Genomic DNA, 23278 nt, shown 5'->3' with positions numbered 1-23278 from the left:
GATCAGAATTCTACCGGAGATAAAGTTACATTCGGTTGTGATAAAACGCCATCCTGTTTAAACCACGTCAAGGATTATTTCTGAAACAGTATGGAGCTCAAATGCTTTTTCTCTTGCGGGTTTATCACAAGGTGAGTTCCTTTTTTATTTCCTGCTTTTTAAACACATGTGCTCTCCAGTACAGGTTAGCTCTGAGTGTTAGCAAGGCTTGCTAATGTAAACAAAGACGTCCAAAACACGTCAGGCATTGTTTCTGATAGCAACTTTCTGTGGGTCTGCCGACGTCACCTCGGATGGACCGTGGATGGTTCTTATTATACATCCATGGGATGGACAGTCAGTTCGGAGGGAAATCTGTATCCGCTCGTTGTACCCCTGTTTTTAAAAGATTTGGGTACGAAGGAAAAGAGAGACGCCGCGTGAGTTTCCCGACGCACCGGGACACATATTTATGTATAAAAGACATCACAAAGTGCATTTTGCATGATAGGTCCCCTTTAAGTGACGATTGTGGTGACACGTTATTGGACATAATTCACCTTGCTTATTGTGTTGCCACACGGACCCTTTAGTGGGGAACACCTGTAGCTTTAGCTGCCATTCCTGCTAGCTCATCAGGCAGAGCAGTGCATGTGTTAACCTCTCTGAAAGTAATGGATAATAAAGATTGGAACTCCATTCTTAATACACCGCCTCCGACTCTCTTTTCACGGCACTACACTGGTGACCCTGACTTTTCCGAGAAAGTTTCCGGAAAATTAACGAACATGGCTGAGCGCGATGTTTTCATAAAGCTGCCGGAATTCTGGGAGCACACCGCGGAGGCATGGTTCGCACACGTGGAGGCACATTTCGCCTGCCGACAGGTCCGTGACGGGGACCTAAAATACTACCATGTGGTAGCAGCGCTGGGGAGCTCCACGTCGTCCAGGTTGGTGGGATTCATCGCAGCCCCCCCACATCATGGCAAATATGAGGCGATTAAGGCCCTTCTCCTTAAGACATTTAGCTTATCTGCTAAGGAGAGGGCCCGCCAGATACTTGACATTCAAGGCCTAGGAGACAGCAAGCCATCCCAGCTAATGGAGAAAATGCTAAATCTGCTAGGGGGGGAAGATCCCCGTATTTTATTCACGGAGATTTTCCTGCGTCACTTGCCTCCCCGGGTACAGACGGCGCTGGCCAACACGCCTGTCACGGAGCCCCGTGCTTTGGCTGAGGAAGCGGATCGTTTTTTCCTGGCTACGCAACAGCCCGGGGCAGAGACGTTAGCCGCGACGCTCAGCGGCCCACCGGCAGTCAAGAAAGCGTGGCGGAGGCCGGACACGGCTGTGGCTAGCCGGCGTGGAGACGCCGGAGAGTGCGTTTACCACGCACGTTTCGGGACAAGGGCGAAGAGATGCATCGCTCCGTGCAGCTACAAACCCCCGGGAAACGGAGGGGCCGGCGCTCAGTAGTGGCTCTGAGCGTCGGCGGCACGTGCAGGCTCCTCTTCGTCAGCGACAGCGTTTCGGGGAGCCTGTTTCTGTGTGACACGGGCGCTCAACGGAGCGTAGTTCCAGCGTCGAGTGAAGACGTCGCCCGTGGGGGGCACGGACCGCGATTGACGACGGCTAACGGCGGTCCCATTCGCACGTACGGCGTGAGGCCTATGTGTTTGTGCATCGGAGGACAGCGTTTCAGCTGGGATTTTGTGACAGCGGACATTTCTTTTCCCCTCCTCGGAGCGGATTTTTTGTGTGCTCATGGACTCTTAGTGGACGTTAAGAATAGGCGTTTGGTTGATGCCTTAACGTTTTCTTCCCTCGTGTGCACACTTGGCAGCGCAGCGTACGACGGGCTGTCAGGCTCGCTGTCAGGTGCAGACACGTTTCTCAGACTGTTGGCCGAGTTTCCAGACCTGTCGCTACCCACCTTCTCTGCGCTTACCACTAAGCATGGCGTGGAACACCACGTCACTACCGGAGGGCCTCCTGTCTACGCCAGGGCCCGGCGGTTGAACCCTTCTAAGCTGGCTGTAGCGAGGGCGGAGTTCGCAACCATGGAGCGCCTGGGCATTGTCCGCCGCTCCGACAGTCCTTGGGCTTCCCCCCTGCACGTCGTTCCCAAATCGAACGGCGGGTTCCGCCCGTGCGGGGATTACCGCCGACTCAACGACGCCACTACGCCTGACCGCTATCCGGTGCCGCACATTCAGGACTTTTCGGCGCATCTGGCCGGTACGGGGGTGTTTTCCAAGGTGGACCTGGTGCGTGGATACCACCAGGTGCCCATGCACCCCCTGGACATTCCCAAGACAGCAGTGATAACGCCTTTTGGACTTTTTGAGTTCCTGCGGATGCCTTTTGGACTCAAGAATGCCGCTCAGACGTTCCAGCGCCTGATGGATTCGGTGCTGCGGGACCTGCCGTTTGTGTTTGTTTACCTCGACGACATACTCGTCGCCAGCGCTTCAGTGCAGGAGCACCTGTCCCACCTCCGAGCCCTTTTCACACGGCTCAACGAACACGGATTAATCATCAATCCTGCAAAGTGCCAGTTCGGGGTGTCGGACATCGATTTCCTGGGGCACCGCGTCACCAAGGGCGGTGCGACACCTCTGCCAGCGAAGGTGGAGGCTGTTGCGGCGTTTCCTCGCCCGCTCACAGCCCGGTCGCTCCGTGAGTTTCTGGGGATGGTGACTTTCTACCACCGTTTCATCGCCCGGGCCGCACACATCATGCGGCCGCTGTATGAAGCGTTGAAAGGCAAGACCCCCGTCCAGGAGATCGACTGGACAGCAGAGGCGGACGGCGCTTTTGCTGAGGTCAAGACCGCGTTGGCTCAGGCGGCTTTGCTGGCACACCCATCATCTACGGCTCCCATCTCCATCACCACGGACGCGTCAGACTACGCGGTCGGCGCAGTGCACGAGCAGTGGGTGGAGGGCGCTTGGCAGCCGCTCGCCTTTTTCAGCCGCCAGCTGACGCCTAGAGAACGCAAATACAGCGCCTTTGACCGGGAGCTCCTCTGACTTTATTTGGCCGTGCGGCACTTCCGTTTCATGCTGGAAGGCCGTGAATTTACGGCGTTTGTCGACCACAAGCCGCTCACCTTTGCCATGTCAAAAGTGGCGGAGCCTTGGTCGGCACGTCAGCAGCGGCAGCTGTCCTACATATCGGAGTTCACTACGGACATTAAGCACGTGGCTGGCAAGTCGAACCTGGTTGCTGATTGCCTCTCCAGGGTCGTCATCGGTGCCGTCCAGTTGGGCCTGGACTATACTCGCATGGCGGCAGACCAGGTCACAGATCCCGGCGTCCAGGCCCTGAAGGTGGAGAGCGCGGGGCTGCGCTTGGAGGACGTGGTGTTCGGCGACGCGGGCATTACTCTCCTGTGTGACGTCTCTACGGGCCTGGCGCGGCCTGTCGTCCCTGCCAGCTGGAGGCGTCCTGTGTTCGAGGCTGTGCACGGCCTGTCACACCCCGGCGTTAAACCTTCGGTCCGTTTGGTAGCGGCGAAGTTCGTTTGGCAAGGACTGAAAAGGGACGTGAGGACTTGGGCCAGGGAGTGCGTGGCTTGTCAACGCGCTAAGGTGCACCGCCACACGAAGGCCCCGTTGGAGCGTTTCCTGGTGCCTGAGAGGAGGTTTGATCACGTCAACATTGACCTGGTTGGTCCGTTGCCTTCCTCTCAGGGGTTTTCCTACCTCCTCACCATGGTGGACAGGACGACCCGTTGGCCGGAGGCGGTTCCGCTCGTTTCGACATCAGCCGCAGACGTTGCCCGGGCCTTCATTGCAACGTGGGTGTGTCGTTTTGGCACCCCGTCAGACATTTCCTCAGACAGGGGCTCTCAGTTCACGTCCGAGCTCTGGAACGCTGTGGCAGGCGGTTTGGGGGTTAAGCTGCACAGGACTACCGCTTACCACCCTCAGGCTAACGGTCTCTGCGAGCGCTTTCATCGCTCCATGAAGGCGGCCCTCAAGGCCGGCCTTACGGACGGTAACTGGGTCGACAAGCTGCCCTGGGTGATGCTGGGCCTGAGGACCGCACCTAAGGAAGATCTGCAGTGTTCTACAGCGGAGATGGTCTACGGTCAGCCGCTGAGAGTTCCGGGGGATTTCCTCCCAAATGCATCGGCTCCCTGGTCGGCGTCGGCCCAGCGGGCTTTCCTGCGTGACGCCGCTGAGGCCTTTGTTCCGATCCCTACTACTCAGCACGGTACTCAGGTGTCCCAGGTTCCCGCAGAGCTCCGCTCGGCGGAGCACGTGTTCATCCGGCACGATGCGCACAGAGGCCCCCTGCAGCCCCCTTATGATGGGCCTTTCCGGGTCTTGGAGCACGGGGACAAGCACCTGGTGGTCGACCTGGGTGGCAAGGCCGAGCACGTCTCGGTGGACCGGGTGAAGGCTGCTCACCTGGACTTGGACCAGCCTGTGGTGCTGGCTCGACCTCCGCGACGGGGCCGCCCCCCGGCCTCGTCCCCTGTCACGGATTTAAGACCTGTTGTTCCGGTCCCTCCCCTTCCGGGGGCCGCACAGGCGGGAGTCACTTTTCCGACTCCCGTGCTCAGGAGTCGTGGGGGTCGGCGTGTCGTTCCTCCCCGCCATGCTGATTTTGTTTATGTGTGAATTCTGGGGGGGCTTGTGTGGTGACACGTTATTGGACATAATTCACCTTGCTTATTGTGTTGCCACACGGACCCTTTAGTGGGGAACACCTGTAGCTTTAGCTGCCATTCCTGCTAGCTCATCAGGCAGAGCAGTGCATGTGTTAACCTCTCTGAAAGTAATGGATAATAAAGATTGGAACTCCATTCTTAATACACCGCCTCCGACTCTCTTTTCACGGCACTACACGATCATATTTTAATTCTTTGTTTTGTTCAATGCAAAGCTTTTGAATTTACAATTTCAAACTGAGAAAAGCAGCCTCACAGTTTATTAGATGAAACCATATTATTGGCAATTTTTGCAAAGAGTCCACAGCCATGCTAGTGGCTCTGTAGTGCCGTATATGTCCAGAATGGTGCTTTAAACTAAAAGCTAAGCTCAAAATAACAATGATAACATGCCAATATAAAGCAAGTATACCATTACCATTATCACCATCTTCATTTATTATATTATCTAGCTAGCACACAAACACTAAGCCACTGGTAATCCAAGTGTTTTTTCATAAATCAAAAATTGACAACCTCAAATGTCGACCTAATGGTGATGCTACTGCTAGTGCTAAAAATGACACGAACCATTAGGAGGAGACTGTCAGATCTGATGTAAATCACTCAGCGATACATTCAAATCAAATCAAGTTTTATTCATATAGTACATTTAAAAGCGATTTTTGGTCGAGCCAAAGTGCTGTAAAACACATTACTACAATCACAATAAAAGACAATAATTTACAGAAATATATAAAACAAAAACACAGGGAATAGTCAGGTGTCATGCTCCACTCTGACTAGAAGGCCAGGGAGAAGAAGTGAGTCTTTAGTGAGGATTTAAAAAACCCTAGTGTCTGGGCCGACCTCACATGGAGGGGCAGAGTGTTCCAGAGCCTGGAGCCAGCTGCTGCGAAGGCTCGGTGCCCTCACGTTTTGAGCCTGGTCTTGGGCACTACCAGCAACAGCTGGTCAGCACACCTTAAAGCTGTGGCTGGGATGTAGCCAGTGGCGTTTTCTCCCGGAGGCCAAGGGAAGCCAGGCTTCCCCTGTTTTTTCGGATTGTAGTTATAATTTAAATAAATAAATAAAAACACTTTGTTTTGTTTCGATAATTCTCCTTTGCTGTGTGTTGCTGCCGGCCCGTCGCTCCCCCATTCTCATTGAGTATTTTACAAAGAGTGAAACAAACAGCGCCCCTCTAGATGTTATGGTGAAACAGTAGATTGAACTCACTGTTGGAGGCCGAATCTGGCTTCCCTTGGTGAAAAAAACGGAGGGATTGACCAATCAGATGAGGCCCACGTGATGCCCCTGCCAACCTGTGATTGGTCAGGGCCATGCCAAGGGAAGCCAGCCGCCTCTTGCTTCCCTTCAGAGGCGGCTGGCGGCTGGCGATTTGATTGGACACTGCCATCCAATCAAATCACATCAACAGTTTTAATATTGTAACTGTCATCACCGCCGTTAGAAATTATCAAGCAAATGAAGCATTATGGAGGGTGGAGATTTGGCGTACTTAATCAAACATAACTTTACTAAACTTCCGCTACAGCAGCAACTGAAAATTAAATCAGATGACAGGCCAATGCCCGCACTCGAGCTGTGTGTACACAGAGGAAAAAGGGAGAGAATCGGACGTTCAATGAGGATAATTATGTCCGCACGGAGTGGCTAACTGGAAGCGCTAAACTTCAGCGTCTATTTTGCTGGCCATGTCTTCTTTTTGACAAGGATTCGTGCTCCCTGAACAATCCTTGGGCAACTTCAGGATTCATCGACCTTGCCAACCTGTCACGGGCAATTGAGAGGCACGGTAAATCCAAAAATCACATAGATTGTGTGATTGTCTGCATTAAATTAATAAGGAGAGAGTTTCAGCTGGAGAGTGCGTGCGGACCTTTCGGTTAGATAACAGGCGTGTGCAAGTCCTGCATCTGTGTGATACAAATGTGTGTAAAATGATACCGGGCGCTGTAATCACTCATCTGGTTACGTTATTGACCCCCCCCACCCAAAAAATGGGCTTCCCCTACATTTTTCCCCACGCCACGCTACTGGATGTAACATTGACTTACTATATTACTGTAACTCCGTATGTTTGGGCTCAGATAATAGCTGCCTGTACTAGAACTGTAACTCTGATTTGAAGAAACGTTAGTGAAGTGAAAAACAAACATCCTGTTGGGGAAATTAAGGATGAAAGTGATTCTCTACGACTACCACTGCATTCAGGTTGTTATTAAGGTGCGGGACGTGTTCTTCATGTCTTATGTTATGATATTATAGTCACTAGTCAGTATGTATGCGTCTCGACTGAGAAACACTTCACACTATATCATCAGCTCTCAGCGGTTTCACTGTGAGTCCAAAGCACTTATGAGGACTGATTGCTGCACGTCTCCCGGCAGAATACACTCACGTATGTCGTGCCCTTTTCTCTCTTCATATGTGCAGGGCTTTATATATCACCAATATTAGCCCTGTTTTATGACAGAACACATCTTCAATACCTCAGTTGTGTTTCTGTGAAGCATGTGGGGTTTCTAAGCAGACCAATGCATCCATGAAAACAAGCTTTTTTGTCAGCTGTGTGTTACACCGCTGCTTCTTAATGGCCTGTTTGCATTAAAAGCTCTCTGCCAATGCAATATTGATGGTGTCTCCTGCCAGCAGAGAAATGAGACTAGCCTATATTTTATTCATCAGCCGCCTCACGCTGTCTGGATGTTGACATTCAGCAACTTGTGTGAATAAAATAAGAGCCCTGAGGAAGCTAAACAGCATTTTATTCTGTGTTAATCAGGTTTGCAGTTAATGCTTTCATCCTGTGAGTGTTGGTTTGGACTTTTTATGACACGGTAGATGTCCAAACATTCATTAATATGTGAGTGTGATCGTGGAGATATCATTAATAGAAATGCATCATGGATATGGAAGTAGCAAGTGGTTGTTAAGCAGAGAGGTCAGCGAGTGAGGATTAAGGTGTTCTTCCCCCGCTTTATACGTCAGAAAGTGAAACCTGACATGTCGCAGGGCAGAAATCCTGATGTGAAGACACTGTCTACTCATATTCTGCATCACTGCACAGAGCCACAGAGCTTAATATACCTTATATCCTGTCCTCTGCCAGCTTGGCCGTAATGAAAATGTCAGGCTGCTTCTCTGAAGATGGTGTGGAGGAAAGGGGGGTGATGATGAGAAGCTCTGAGGCCTGCTTCCTGGATGAATTTGCATCACGGACAGAAGCTCTGATCTCTCTGCAGAGCCGTTTTGGCATATAGCGACACAGCCATTGAATTAAAGGGGCCCTATTACGCTCACTTTCAGGTACATATCAGTATGTAGTGTCTCTACTGTGACATGTCTCCATGCTCTAATGTTCAAAAAACTCTTTATTTTTCTCATACTGCCTGTGCTGCATCACCTCTTTTCACCCTCTGTCTAAAACCAGAGCCCAGTCTGCTCTGATTGGTCAGCTGGCAGGCCCTGTTGTGATTGGTCAACAGCTTCTGGTGCACATATTATAATCCGGGGTACAGAGTGTTAAAAGCTCGACAGAGGGGTTTTTATTGTGGCGGGGCGCTTATATATTTCTGTCAGCAAGAATTGGTCAACCGCTTAGAGATGTCCCGCCCCTAAGCCAATCACGTACAATGTGTTGGAGCGATAGCCAATAGAGGCGGAACTGTTACATACTGATGTCTTTATGTTACAAAAGTAAACAAAAGAGACCAAAGGAAATGGCAGGGGAGAGAAACTTTGGGATTGTAGCCTTTACAGACCATTTACATGCACCAAAACCATGTAACACACTAGGGGAAATGGAAAACCCCCGAAAACATAATGGGTCCTCTTTAAAATGGATATTCATTCAAATGATCAGCATTCAATGGTTGCTAATATTGAATGATCTCAGCAGAAATGTGTTTTCACAGTGCTCCTGGTGTTGAATTGTAATGATTTACATTGATTTGAGGAGTACATAGAGCTATTAAAGCTGTTTTTAAAGCTGCATTAATACATTTTTGTCTGCAACTTGTGGGCAATGAAAAAAGCCCAGCAGACACAAAGCAACATTAGATCCATTTGGTGTTGTGCTTCTGTCAGTCCCACAAATGTAAATCCAATATTCCCTTCTCCTTAGCTATGATTTAATTTGTTCGTTGGAGGATAACTGCTCCACTATGTTCACCAGCTATCTGTTGACTGAGTCCATCTGTTGTTTGGTGCTCGGGTGAAAGTGAACAGTGGGAGTATGAGAGTTGTTTTTGCTGAGTAGAGTAGTGAGAATTAATCAAAAATGCCAAACCAAAACAATTAGATGCTAAAACGCTCCAGTGAGCTGAAATGTGATTTTCTTTTGGGTCATCACTTTGTCACTTTTATATTATTCATTGTTATTTTATCCATTTTGAACCTGAAAGTACTAATAGTTGCAGCTTTTCCTGTTTTTGTTGCAATATGCAAATTGCATGAGAGGATGTGGACGGAACCATTTGAACATGTTCCTTCATGTGACGTGTTAGCAAAGCTGAGACAAAGTCCTAACGGTGCAGAGGCCTAATAATGAAATGTATAATATACTTGGTGTAGGAGCCATGCATGTCAGAGAGTGGGGATTCCTGTGGTACATTTGATAAGGTTTTTTATGTTTTATAATTTGTTCTTTGTTTGTAATATTATTATATTGTGATCAATTATGGGTTGGGGTTTGTTGGGTCACATGGGTATGGGTGGCAAGAATAGTAGATACCTGTGTGAGGTGTGTGTGGAAGAGAAGGTGAGAGTGGTATTGTGCATATTATAAGAAGTTAATCATTTTCATTAATACGATCTTGTTCTAAGCATTGATTTTTGACGTTTAGATTTTTCGACCTCAGCCTCTAGGACACGTCGCTACGTCTTTTTATAAATCTTTAAGTCAAGTCTCCGAGAAGTGAAGTCATTTCTCGAGTCCTTATTTTTGTGACTTTAGTCGATCTTCAATTGTCACTCGATCTCTTGTTCCTTACCTAAAGCAGAGGTGTTGAATGTTGTAAAGATTGTACATTTGTGATTTTGGGCAACCTGAGTAAGATGTGTGTTGTATTGAGTCTAAGCTTTAAGTTAAAAAAATAAATTAAAACCTGGAAGTGACCATTTTTTGAGCCTCTGGTGTATTTAACTATGAAATCTGGTCTTAATTGCACTTGTCATGCTTCCTTGTTGTTGTTTTGATTCACTGTTTGCTGTTCTTTTGAGTGCAGATTGGGCCATAACACCTGATAACACCTGATAACACCTGATAACACCTGATAATAATTGCCCTGTTCAAGATCACTACACGAGACAATCAGAGACAGTTTCCCCGCCATCAAATGTTCGGAATAGAAAATCCTATTATCTGACAGTGACTCGAGAATATTTGAGTGCATTCCCACAGTGATACTCCACCAGCTGTAATGCTCGATGGCCTGAAACGACCTATAACATATTAGTTCTCCCTGATCAGAGATCCTCCGCTCTTTAGCTGCATGTGATGTGTTTGTTGACACAGAGAGGTGGAGAGTTGGAAGCAGATGAGAAAGCAGGGTGCGGTGCGTTATCTCTCAGAGCTCCTCTGTCGTTACTGGAGCGCAGCGACTCTGTTTTTGTTGTTATCAGTTATCAGTGGCTCGAGGCCTCGGGGACAACGTGTACCACCGCCCCATGTTGTGTTCACTGTACTGCTTAGTATACACTTTGTATGTCATGATGTCCTTTTAAAACGCATGTATGTAGGGTTGTAAACAGTTGGCTAGTTTTGTTATTAACTAAGTAGTTTCATTTCTGAACAATCTGCCCGTTATTTTCTTGATTAAGCAGTTTGATGTAGAAAATGTCAGTAAATCGTGACAAATGTTCATCTCAGTTCCTTAAAATCCAAATGGATGTCTTTACGTGTCTTTTCTTTCATTCCAAACCCAAATGATATTCATTTTTACATGATATAAACAGAGGAAAGCACGAAAAGTCAATGTTTGAGAGGCAAGAAATTGACACTTTTTTGCATTCACAGCCGTTTTTAGTGGTAGCAATGCACAGAAATATGAAAAATATACAGAGCAATGTGCAGCTTTCTCCGCATAATGAACAAGATGTGTTTGCTTGATGTGCGTTAGTGTCACATACATCATTTTAAGTGCAAACATGTATGGACTTCATGCTTTAGACTGGTTCATGCAGTATCTCTGGATCAGTTCAACAGCACCATGAAAGAGCTCTCTGGAAACACAGCAGTCTGTTTTGCTGCTTCAGCTCTTGGTTCAAGGCTGGGAACTCTCCGCCCCTCCACCAGAAGCCGTGGTCCAGCTGGCTTGAGTGACACTCTGCAATATTTACTTCTGTTCACCTATTGATCCGGATCATATGCTCGAGTCCAGCTGGAGTCAGTGTGGTGTTGAGCGTATTTGTATTCATAGATAGAGTTGAAACCATCAGATGTGTTTTTCACGAGTGTGTTTCTGAATTAACTCGACTTACTTCTCGGATACAGGAATCTATAGCAGTGTAACAACCTGTAATGTGAAATACTGACACACTTGATGTGGCTTTACTGTATACTTGTTTATTAACCTTTGATCACTGTGTCTCTCTCTATCAGAACAATAATGATGATGGCCTAAATGAAGGTATCAAGTCGTTGTGACCTCTACCTCTGATCTGATGCAGGTTTTACACACAGATTATTTATAGGATTAATTGTTGACACGTTTCATTGTTGATGTATTTACCAATTTTGTATAAGTAAGCCAAGGTATTACAAAATAAATCCAGACTTAGAAAAAGTCTCTTCGATTCCATTTTATTTGAACATTTAAAACCACTTAGATATTTGAGTATAAGGATTTTAATAGACTGAAATGCTAGCCAGTGTGAGTGTTACACAGTGATGTCACTATGTTACAAAGTAGCAGGGGGGGGGGAGTGTGTGGGAGAGGAACTGGAGGGAACACAGGGATTTTAGCCTTTGCAGATCATTTACATGCACTAAAAGCTATATAACCCACTACAGGAAAGGGAAATAGGGCCTCTGTACGATTGTCATTATCATCAACTATGCTAGGCTATTGTGCATGATAATTAAGCCTTTGAAACGTGATACAACTATATTGTGTTTCCAAAGATGTGGCAGCATCTTGGAAATAACTCCCTTTCCTATTGCATCATGAGGTTTGGTGTTGAGGTCTTATAAACCGTCAAGATGAACTGAAATGTTTTAAAGTCAACTTTATTGTCAATCTTTCAGTTTGTGTGTACAGACAGAGAGATCGAAATACTGTTTCTCACAATCCCGAATAAAAAAAATACAAATATATACAAACATATGTATATCCTATAGATACACAATCAACTGACACATTTATACATATGCACACATTAAGACATATACTGTAAGAGTGTTTCCAAAGGTGTGGCAGCATTTTGGAAATAAATCCCTTTAGGAAAGTTTGGTGTTGAGGACTTGAAACTGTCAAGATGAACTGAAACCATGACTGAAAGTTGCAACCCTGTCTCCTAAAAATTACGTTCCCACAGAACTAAACTGCATTCTGAATTACGTTTAGCTTGAAACGTATTTACTCCCACGTTACGTTCGTTATGAACGTATCTAAAATACGTTTATTTTCTACATATCTTCTAGAAACATATTTTCTCCCACGTTACGTTCGTTATGAACGTATCTTAAATACGTTTATTTTCTACATATCTTTGCCATTTATTGTCTTGCTTATAATAATGATAATAGTCATTTATAAATATCATTTGAAATCACACCTTTGAAATCGAGAATCAGGCTCGATATATGGTTAAATTAAAATCAGTAGGCGAGGCTGTAATTTCGCCAGCTGTTACTCTCATGAGCGAGGCAGAAAATAATAGTTTTAACATGACAAAAAGCTGCTGTGTCGTTTACCTCAAACATTAAAACAAATCCAGAGTTACGTGTTTCTGTACTTCCTCTAAGAAGAAAGGACAGTAAAAGAAGAGCTCTGTGGCTTCAGGCTTGATCGCCGTTCAAATGACAGCGTTGGTTTCCCCAAAAGTGGGCGGGGCTGTAAAGTGACGTAGATTTTACTATCATCTATTATTCAAAACCATTCTATGTATTCTAACGTAAATTACATGCCAGTGTTTTATCTTTTTATTTATTTGTTTTTATTTTAAATCGTATAAACGTCTGTGAGGAAAATAAATGGGGTTTAGAGCCACAAAATACTGAAATCTGTATTTTTTTAAAATCTTTTCCTTCTAATTTGTTATTCTTTTCTAAATAACACACTGTTATTTACTCAACAATAACACACAATTATCCTTGTTTTTATTTATTTGTTTAATTCTATAATCTTGGGCTTTTTAGCCGTAAATAAAGTCACCAGAAACAGACGGGACATTTCGAGATTTAGGATGGCCGAAGATACTACATTACCCATAATCCCCAGCTATCGTTTGGGACTACAGTCCCGTTGACAAACCCCGTGATGTTGGAGTGGTAGTGCGCCAAGGTTACGCCGAGCGTCAAGCTCTTTGAAATGGAACGAAACCACGGCAGACTATTCAAAACTGGACTCGAACGCCCCCCGAGAAATACACATGCTGGCTATTGTGTTTCGCAACATGTTCTCTATGGCACGTATCTACTGGGAATTGTAGTTTTAAAAGACGTTTTTCCCAAAATTAGAAGTTGCCAGTATTAAACTGTGTACAGCCCTGGAGGTTTAGGCGATAGGAAACACATTGGTGTGTACACATTTAAAACATGTAATTACTAAATGGGTAAAAATCGCTTATATCCATAATGGGCAGCATTAATATATACCCACACGACAGCTTACTTTGTAATTCTACTCCACTACAATTCAGAGGTTAACCTGGTATTTTTACTCCACTACATTTAGTTTAGTTACTTTGCAGATTCTGATTAATGATGTGAAATATAAACAACCCTTAAAGCAGACTTTAGTTACACCTGAGTAAAATTCAGGGAAGGTGATTGTCAAGTGCCAACAATCAGGAGAGATATTTGATAGGTGGTGCTTGAGAAGACTAAACATGTATCTGCAGATCTCTATAAAGTATATTCATTACTCGTTATTCTCTACTAATAGTTAATTAAAAACTGTATAATGGCTATTTTGCACATCCCTTTCAAGATTTCAAGATTTTCTAAGGTTTATTGATCATATACACAACTTGGGTCACAGGTTCCTCAACAGCGCATTACAAGACATCTATCAATATGTGTGTACCTCCACCATTAAACTGTCATATTCTGCACATTTCTTATTCTATCTACATACATAAGAGTATAATTAATGTGTATAATATCAGTTAAAAGAAGTGCTTCAACATAGTTAACATTGCAGGAAAGCAATATATTAGACGTTAAGTACTTTGTCAGGCTTAATATTCATCGGTAGATAGATACCCCCAAAGCTTTTTTATTGTTTAAAATAAGACCTTAACCTAAAGTATTCTTTAATGTGTTAATAAAGGTTAATTCGTTTTTCTGTTTTGCACATCCTCCTATTAATATCTTTGTACATCCGGCACTAAACTGTTTTATTGTAGAGATCACTTACAGTATCTTCTTGACTTTTTATATTCTATATTTCTATCATTGACCTTCTACTTTCCCCCTATGAAAGTATGTACTCTTAATATTGTTTTCATCAAATAACATTATTCAACAAAAATAATTCAATAACGTGCTTTAACCACTAGGCGGTGCACACAAGGTACACACAGCATACTAATAATAACTTTGTATTATTAGTGTAGAACACTTATGTATGTATAACATCTGAAGAGATGTGTAGTTTTATTCATGTTTTTACATAATTTTACAGGATATTGCTATATTATTTCACATGTTTTACTTCTACACATTAATATCTGATTTGTAAAACATCACAGACAGAAAAGTATATCCGTCATTTAATGGTCAGCTATTGAAATTCTGAATCCATAGATGTGTCTCCCATCACCCAAATCCCCTGACTATTCTCTCAACTCAGTATTTACATTCTTATATTCAAAGAAAATCAGTAATATCTTTAAAAACTACAAGTCCTTTTCTATCAGCTGTGCACCGTTATGGTGTAAATATAACCTATTATCTACCAATTGGATCAAATATAAAAGTCAGCCGAATTACTATTGATACTGCAAGGAGACGTATTTTGTGAAAAGAAATTGAAGATGTTGTTTAATTGTTGATATATTTATGATCCACATCAAGTATTCAGTTTTGGCGGCAGTTCCTCATGTTTGTCTAGAAGTCTTCTCATCAGGGCTCTATAAATAAAGAACTACGGCAGATGTATAATATTTAATGCAGCCGAACCGTGTATTACAATGCCGTTATGTGATGACTTCCAAAGAGAAAAGCAAGAACACTCTGAATTAGGTATTATTTTATTTTTCGTTTTCGGATATCACAACTTATTAACACCATATCCCAGCGTTTATTGCGGCTAAAACATCCAATCAACGAGCTTCAAGCTGAGGATCTTGGGTAATCAGTTCGGTGGGTTTGTGGTGTGTATCGCTCGAAATGTCCCGTCTGTTTCCGGTGACTTTATTTACGGCTAAAAAGCCCAAGATTATAGAATTAAACGAATAAATAAAAACAAGGATAATTGTGTGTTATGGTTGAGTAAATAACAGTGTGTTATTTAGAAAATAATAACAAATTAGAAGGAAAAGATTTAAAAAAATACAGATTTCAGTATTTTGAGGCTCTAAACCCCATTTATTTTCCTCACAGACGGGAAAAAAGTCCGACATTATACGATTTAAAATAAAAACAAATAAATAAAAAGATAAAACACTGGCATGTAATTTACGTTAGAATAAATAGAATGGTTTTGAATAATAGATGATAGTAAAACGTCACTTTACAGCCCCGCCCACTTTTGGGGAAACCAACGCTGTCATTTGAACGGCGATCAAGCCTGAAGCCACAGAGCTCTTCTTTTACTGTCCTTTCTTCTTAGAGGAAGTACAGAAACAAGTAACTCTGGATTTGTTTTAATCTTTGAGGTTCAATAAACGACACAGCAGCTTTTTGTCATGTTAAAACTATTAGTTTCTGCCTCGCTCATGAGAGTAACAGCTGCCGAAATTACAGCCTCGCCTACTGATTTTAATTTAACCATATATCGAGCCCGATTCTCGATTTCAAATGTGTGCTCTAAAATGATATTTATAAATGACTATTATCATTATTATAAGCAAGGCAATAAATGGCAAAGATATGTAGAAAATAAACGTATTTAAGATTCGTTCATAACGAACGTAACGTGGGAGAAAATACGTTTCTAGAAGATATGTAGAAAATAAACGTATTTAAGATACGTTCATAACGAACGTAACGTGGGAGAAGATATGTTTCTAGAAGATATGTAGAAAATAAACGTATTTAAGATACGTTCATAACGAACGTAACGTGGGAGAAGATATGTTTCTAGAAGATATGTAGAAAATAAACGTATTTAAGATACGTTCATAACGAACGTAACGTGGGAGAAAATACGTTTCTAGAAGATATGTAGAAAATAAACGTATTTACGATACGTTCATAACGAACGTAACGTGGGAGAAGATATGTTTCTAGAAGATATGTAGAAAATAAACGTATTTGAGATACGTTCATAACAAACGTAACGTGGGAGAAAATACGTTTCTAGCTAAACGTAATTGAGAATGCAGTTTAGTTCTGTGGGAACGTAATTTTTAGGAGACAGGGTTGAAAGTTGACACCTAACACTAGACTGTCTGTATCTGTCTCTCCCCATCAGACATCGCCGTGGTGGAGATGACGGACGCTTTCCGGCAGCCCTCGCTCTTCTACCACCTGGGAGTCAGAGAGAGCTTCAGCATGGCCAACAACATCATCCTGTACTGCGACACCAACTCCGACTCCCTCCAGTCCCTGAAGGTGAGAACGGAGAGCATTAACACACATTAACAAACAATCACTGAGGTTCACAGAGGTGGTGATTGAAAGCTATTTTTAGGAAAGGGAGAGGGACAGGGGATTGACAGGAAAGTAATTTGGTGGCAGCGGCACATAAATGCATCAATTATTTGAAGGAAGGAAATACATTTATGAAAGTCGACGTTGGCCTCATTTCAAAAACGTAGTTCTTTGATGAAAATAGAGTTCATAGAAAAGAGCAATTTTGTCGTCACTTAGTCATCAACCACTTTGGTTAAACCCTGGATCCTTTTTTTTTTGTCCTCAGTTGTGTTTCTCTGCCCTTCAGAGATGAGCTGTCTGTCAGTCTGTGCACTCCTGTGATGTCCTTTCTTTTCTATCAAATCTTGTATTTCTTTTGTTGAATGTATGTATTATTTGGTGGTGGTGCAGTACCATAAGGTGGTACTAAATCATTGAATTTCCACGATTGAGATTTTTATTTCAGTGCTGATGGTTTGTTAGCTGGAAACAAAAATCACAAATTATGATAGGCTAAAGAATGTTGTTGGAATTAGGGTCATGGCCCAAAAACAGGTCGAATATAGTCCCGGTTTTGAAGTGTTGTCAATCAATCAATCAATCAATGTTTATTTATATAGCCCAATATCACAAATGTTACATTTGTCTCAGTGGACTTTACAGTTTGTACAAAATATCAGTATGACAATACGACACCCTCTGTCCTTAGACCCTCACATCGTACAAGGAAAAACTTCCGAAGAAAACCCACAGTTTAAAGGGAAAAATGGGAGAAACCTCAGGGAGAGCAACAGAGGAGGGATCCCTCTCCCAGGACGGACAGACGTGCAATAGATGCCGTGTGTAAATTGAAAAGATAATACATTTGCAACATAGGTAGTCCAAATGTTTGGAAATGCACGTGTGTACAACAGGAAGACGAATCCACGAGGATATCCATCCAGGACCTATGATCCAGGACCACAGCCACGACTCAAGATCCAGGGCTCGCGATCCAGGACAGAGGAGCGCAGGATCATCCATGACTCCGGATCCCGGCGTATATAGACACCAAAAAGAAAGACATTTGGGGAAGCTGGGTTAATCGGAACATGAGAGTACACAGGTATAGACAGAGAGAAGGAAGAAGTAAGATGTCCCCCGACAAACTAAGCCTATAGCAGCAAAACTAGGGGCTGAATCTAATCAGTCCATCATTGAGAGCTCTTCAATTTAAGACACAAATTCAACTGTATTTTATTTCATTTTTCAATTAGCTGTTGCTTTTATCCAAAGCAACTTAGAATAACTGGAGTCAACCACATAAACTCAGATTAAGCCAAACCATTTTAAGTGCTACAACCATTTACGTAATTTAATTGTATATGTTGATGGTGCAGTTGAAATGGTTCGGCACTTTAAAACACATTTCGGGTAGTATGCACTCTGTGCTGATTACTCATGTTTAAAGTTTTTTTTTGGTCGACGTGGGCTGCCTCCTACTGCACCTAAGACCACCTCTGCTAACTTCAAAAAACACGACACACTGTTATGAAATAAACCAAAAGCTTCATGAAAAGAACTGCTCTATAACGGCAATCTGTAAGGGAGAGTAACACATCTGTATTCATGATAAAATGTCAGATTGTTACTTTTACCCCCAAAACAACTCACCCAAGCTGAGTCAGCATTTGACAACAGTGCGAGTCTTATGGAGCAGACGAGACGTGGTTCACTGAGGCCAAAGCTGAACACATTGAAAATTGTAGCGGAGAAACACTGAAGCCTTTATTGTCGGTTTTCCTCCCGCTGTGCAGTCAGAGTAACGTACCATACAGCCTCTAGTGCAGATTGAACTTAGAAGGCATTAAAAACCCAAATGTACATTTTTAGCTCAATTATTCCTGCTGTGTATGTCGTAAAAAGCTTCAGATAGCCTGCTCTGTTTCAGACAGTTCCTCATAGGAGTTCCTGTGGTTTGCTCCCCACCCCGACTGAAAACACACACACACACACACCTCTCTGGTGGCTTTCTCTGATCTGTATCAGGCTGCTAAACGGTTTCAAAGGGGTGTCAGGAGTTTTCTTTAAATGCTGGAGCCCTTTTAGAGAAAATAAACATAGACCTAAAGAGGTGTGCCCTCATGCTGCTCAGGCTTATTTCAAGTGATATTTTCCTCTATGGAATACAAAAGTAGTCCCAATGTAAACGTGTGTAGTTGATCACAAATGTAGGTGTTATTCAGTTTTAAATACTTCCTTTTCTCAAATTGAACGTGCGGAAAATATCCTTATTGATTCATATCCTATTATCTCAGCACTTGCATGAAAAGTGATTGTGATTTATCAGTGGCATAAGATATTAATGAGTGCTCTTAAATATTTTAGTAGCTTGGCTCATTGATCCGCTTCTTCTAATGTGTGATAATGGGACTAGCATCACAATCATTCCTGTGTCTGTGCTTGATGCATCACAGCATGTACAATTACATCTCTTTTCAGTCCTAGAGTTTAAAGGTGTTTCAAGCTGCAAAAACATTTTTAAAGACCTTTGAAATAGATGCAAAATATTTCAAAAAAACTCACTTTCAATGTCTGAATATTTGGCTTTCTGCGAGACAAGAGGCTCAGTGTGCTTTAAACAAACGACATTAGCCGATTTCATGGTAAACAGACAATGTACTTCCTTCTTCATAAAACCTTTTTCAAATGTTTGGAATTCCCACGTTAGTTATCATTTTATTGTTGCATGTCTACCTTTCTGTTATTTATTAGAGAAGTGTCCTTTTGTGATCTCTAAATGTATTTTCTCTTCTTCTTTCCAGGAGATAATTTGCCAGAAGAACACTGTGAGTACAAAGCAAGCTTTCCTCTCCTTTAACACGTTACTCACCCATTGCGCACACATCACACATCTTATGTAGTGCAGAGAATATGTTTTTCTGCAACGTGCAGAGAGCCGAGTGTTTGACACCTTACGTTTCTCTCCTCGGTGTTATAAAGGTTTTTCTCTTTCGCAGCTCACTTTTGGCAAGAGGCTGATATTTGTTCCTCAGAAATGCAAGATGTCAAATGACATGGTCTTCTCTTACATTTTTGGAGATGTTTTTCTCAGATGACAGCTGTTTCATGAGTTACAGTGACTGCATGGGCTTGATCTTACGGTGGCCCTGAAGTGCAAGACACCACAGCATATCAGAAAACACCACAGCATTTCACATTGGACGGAAAGGGTATTCCTTTAGGGAGAACACTTCTTGTTTGTGATTGGACAGAGCCAGCCAGAGAAGCACTGCTGTGATTGGTTGTTTTTGCTGCCAGTCAAGAAATGACGCTTCGTGATTGGTCAGCACCCGACAGCGCAACATGTCCCAACCTGTCCCAACACATCAGCCGTTAGCACACACACAGAGCTCACAGCTCCTCATATCTGTTCAGAAACTGGACAAAAGTTAAACATGTACAAACCACCGACTGTCTGTGTCATGGCGAATACAGTCGCTGCTTTATTTATGTCTGTATGACGTTGTTGTGAGTGTGGACGGAGTAGCAACAGGTTAGTTTAGCCTGATGGATCCGATTCCATTCATAAAACACGCATTTTAAAAGCTTTTCGCCTGCCGTCTTATCTGCAGACTTGTTAAAGCGTTAATTCATGGTTTTTACTAACCGTTATCAGTATGTAGTTACTTCGGCATCACTTTGAAACGTGTATTACAATTAAATTACGGTCAAATATGTTCATTTTGTTGTAGTTGGTATCTCCCATAGAATTTACATGGAGATACGCCCCGCCCCCTCTCAGCGCCTCTTGTTTGAATGACAGGAGCAAACACAGCTGACAGCCGCGGTGAAACTCGAGCGATTAGAGCGATGCGAATATTGGGTGGTTTACCATAGTATTTACATGGAGATAAACCCCTTAAAAACCATGAATTAATAAAACATTAATTCTGTGTTTACTCCTGTTATTCAAACAAGACGCTGGAGAGGGGGCGGGCCGTATCTCCATGTAAATCCTATCGGAATCGGATCGATCAGGCTAAACTAACCTGTTGCTGCTCCGTCCACACTCCCAACAACGTCATACAGACATAAATAAAGCAGCGACTATATTCGCCATGACGACAGTCTGTGTTTTGTATATGTTTAACTTTTGTCCAGTTTCTGAACAGATATGAGGAGCTGTGAGCTCTGAGTGTGTGCTAACAGCTAACGGCTGATGTGTTGGGCCAATCACGAAGCGTAATTTCTTGACTGGCAGCAAAAACAACGATGGCTGGCTCTGTCCAATCACAAACAATAAGTGTTCTCCCTAAAGGAATACCCTTTCCGTCCAATGTGAAATGCTGTGGTGTTTTGTGAAATGCTGTGGTGTTTTGTGAAATGCTGTTGTGTTTTGTGAAATGCTGTTGTGTTTTGTGAAATGCTGTTGTGTTTTGTGAAATGCTGTTGTGTTTTGTGAAATGCTGTTGTGTTTTGTGAAATGCTGTTGTGTTTTGTGAAATGCTGTTGTGTTTTGTGAAATGCTGTTGTGTTTTGTGAAATGCTGTTGTGTTTTGTGAAATGCTGTTGTGTTTTGTGAAATGCTGTGGTGTTTTCTGAAATGCTGTTGTGTTTTGTGAAATGCTGTTGTGTTTTGTGAAATGCTATGGTGTGTTCTGAAATGCTGTGGTGTTTTCTGAAATGCTGTTGTGTTTTGTGAAATGCTGTTGTGTTTTGTGAAATGCTATGGTGTGTTCTGAAATGCTGTGGTGTTTTCTGAAATGCTGTTGCGTTTTGTGAAATGCTGTTGTGTTTTGTGAAATGCTGTGGTGTGTTCTGAAATGCTGTGGCGTTTTGTGAAATGCTGTTGTGTCTTGCACTTCAGAGCCACCGTATAATCTGCATAAATAGGATCAGGCATTTGGAACATTTGACTTGCAAAAGCTGCAGCATTCAAATGAGGTGCTGCCTCAAAGCTAATGAAATCCTTCTCTGTGCCGAGTCACGTAATGTTGTTTAAAGAAAATTGTAATTCCTTTTAGATGCACTCACTTCAACACATTAGGTTTAAGTCCCCTTACTTTGGGATTTTAGCCTTTGTGGACCATTTACATGCACACAAACCTATACAACACACTAGGGCTGCTCAATTAATCGTATTTTAATCGCAATTACGATTTTGGCTTGCAACGATTACGAAAACAACGTAGTCGAAATAAAACGATTATTTTAGTATCATTTTTATTTGTATTTTGTTTTGTTTTTTAAAAATGTAAATGTGTTTTTCAGTTGAATTATACTTAAAGTTCAGGGTAATCAACTGTTATTATTTTTTTTTCAATAAATGGATGTTTTCAAAGTAAATGGATAATCGTTTTTTAATAATCGTGATATCAATTATTGACCCAAATAATCGAGATTATGATTTTTGCCATAATCGAGCAGCCCTACAACACACTACAGGTAAGCAAAGCAGAATTAGGCCTCTTTAAGCTAATTTAAACGTGTACTATGTTTTTCTAGTTGAGAATGTGCATTGTTTTACGGCCAATAGTGTTCTGGAGCCCTGGTACAGAATAGTATAGTACAGTCGCATTCAGCAGATTACAGAAGCTGGAACTCATGTTTGCGATTTTAGCCTGATAAACAGACAATTGATTTTCTTATATCAACCAATTCAGCTTTAGAGCAAATATTAAGACGGAAGCAGACGACTGACTTTAGTCCAGAAGTCCATGTTCAGGCTTGAGATAAAAGGCTTAGCTCTCCTAAGTGGATTGAGGCCCTCCTCTGCATGGATCTCCTGATCTCTGACTCTGACTCGTAGCATGTGAAGAGAGCTGATTATCACTCACATTGTGAGGACGTGAACCCGCTGCTCCCCTATGGGCTCTCATTGTTCTCCTTCTGTCTTGCTTCTATTAGAGCACTCCAATCTCCTCTGCATGGTCGCATGTGCTTTTAAATCGCTTCTATGAGGGTTGAAGTGCACTTAAATAGCAATATCTGCATAATTTCTTCCATCCCTTTGACGGTATCTGTGTATGGGCTATGATGAGCAATATCTTAATATAATTATAAATATATTTAATTCTAATTGCCCTGTCTAGACACATATGAATCATATCAAACATAACCTGCCCCCCCTCCCTATCTGGCTGACCTTCTTCAGGAGTACACCGCCTCTCGCTCTCTCCGCTCCTCTGCTAACCGTCGTTTTATCATGTTCTGTTGCCTATTAGTTAATTGTTCTTTTTTTAACAAATTGTACGGTGTCCTTGGGTGTCATGAAAGGCGCCTACAAATAAAATGTATTATTATTATTATATTAATTCAAAAAAGCACCAAGGTCACATGGAAACTTTCACCCAATAGTGGACCTCCTCATGAAACTAAACACTCAAACTTTACAATTTATTCTCAAAAAGAGAACCCTCTAATCTTCTGTGAGCGACGTATTTTATATATAGACACAGTGTTTATTTCTAAATGAGAGAGTATGCAAAGGCGGTCACAGGAAACGATCAAAAATGCCTGTCATGCTAACCCCTTCCCCCCTCGTGGTCTCATGTCTGCATACTGTACATGATGATATGATGCAATAAGACCTCCAGGACAAAAAGTAACCCTTCTTACAACTTGATCATTTGTTTACAGCACAGTATTAAAGTTAACAATGTAATT

The 23278-nt window shown here is 42.8% G+C and overlaps 1 protein-coding gene across 1 annotated transcript in view; it reads left to right on the top strand.

Moving 5' to 3' along the window:
* map3k5 (mitogen-activated protein kinase kinase kinase 5) overlaps positions 1 to 23278 on the top strand; it is a 98650-nt gene that overhangs the window by 15150 nt on the left and 60222 nt on the right. Inside the window, 2 exon segments of the mRNA XM_034199113.1 lie at positions 16470 to 16609; positions 19435 to 19458. Coding sequence (XP_034055004.1) covers positions 16470 to 16609; positions 19435 to 19458 — 164 coding nt within the window.

Source organism: Gymnodraco acuticeps, unplaced genomic scaffold (genome assembly GCF_902827175.1).
Source record: "Gymnodraco acuticeps unplaced genomic scaffold, fGymAcu1.1, whole genome shotgun sequence".
NCBI classification, from domain to species: domain Eukaryota; kingdom Metazoa; phylum Chordata; class Actinopteri; order Perciformes; family Bathydraconidae; genus Gymnodraco; species Gymnodraco acuticeps.
Note: the sequence above shows the minus strand (reverse complement) of the source record. Positions and strands in the feature narration are given on the sequence as shown.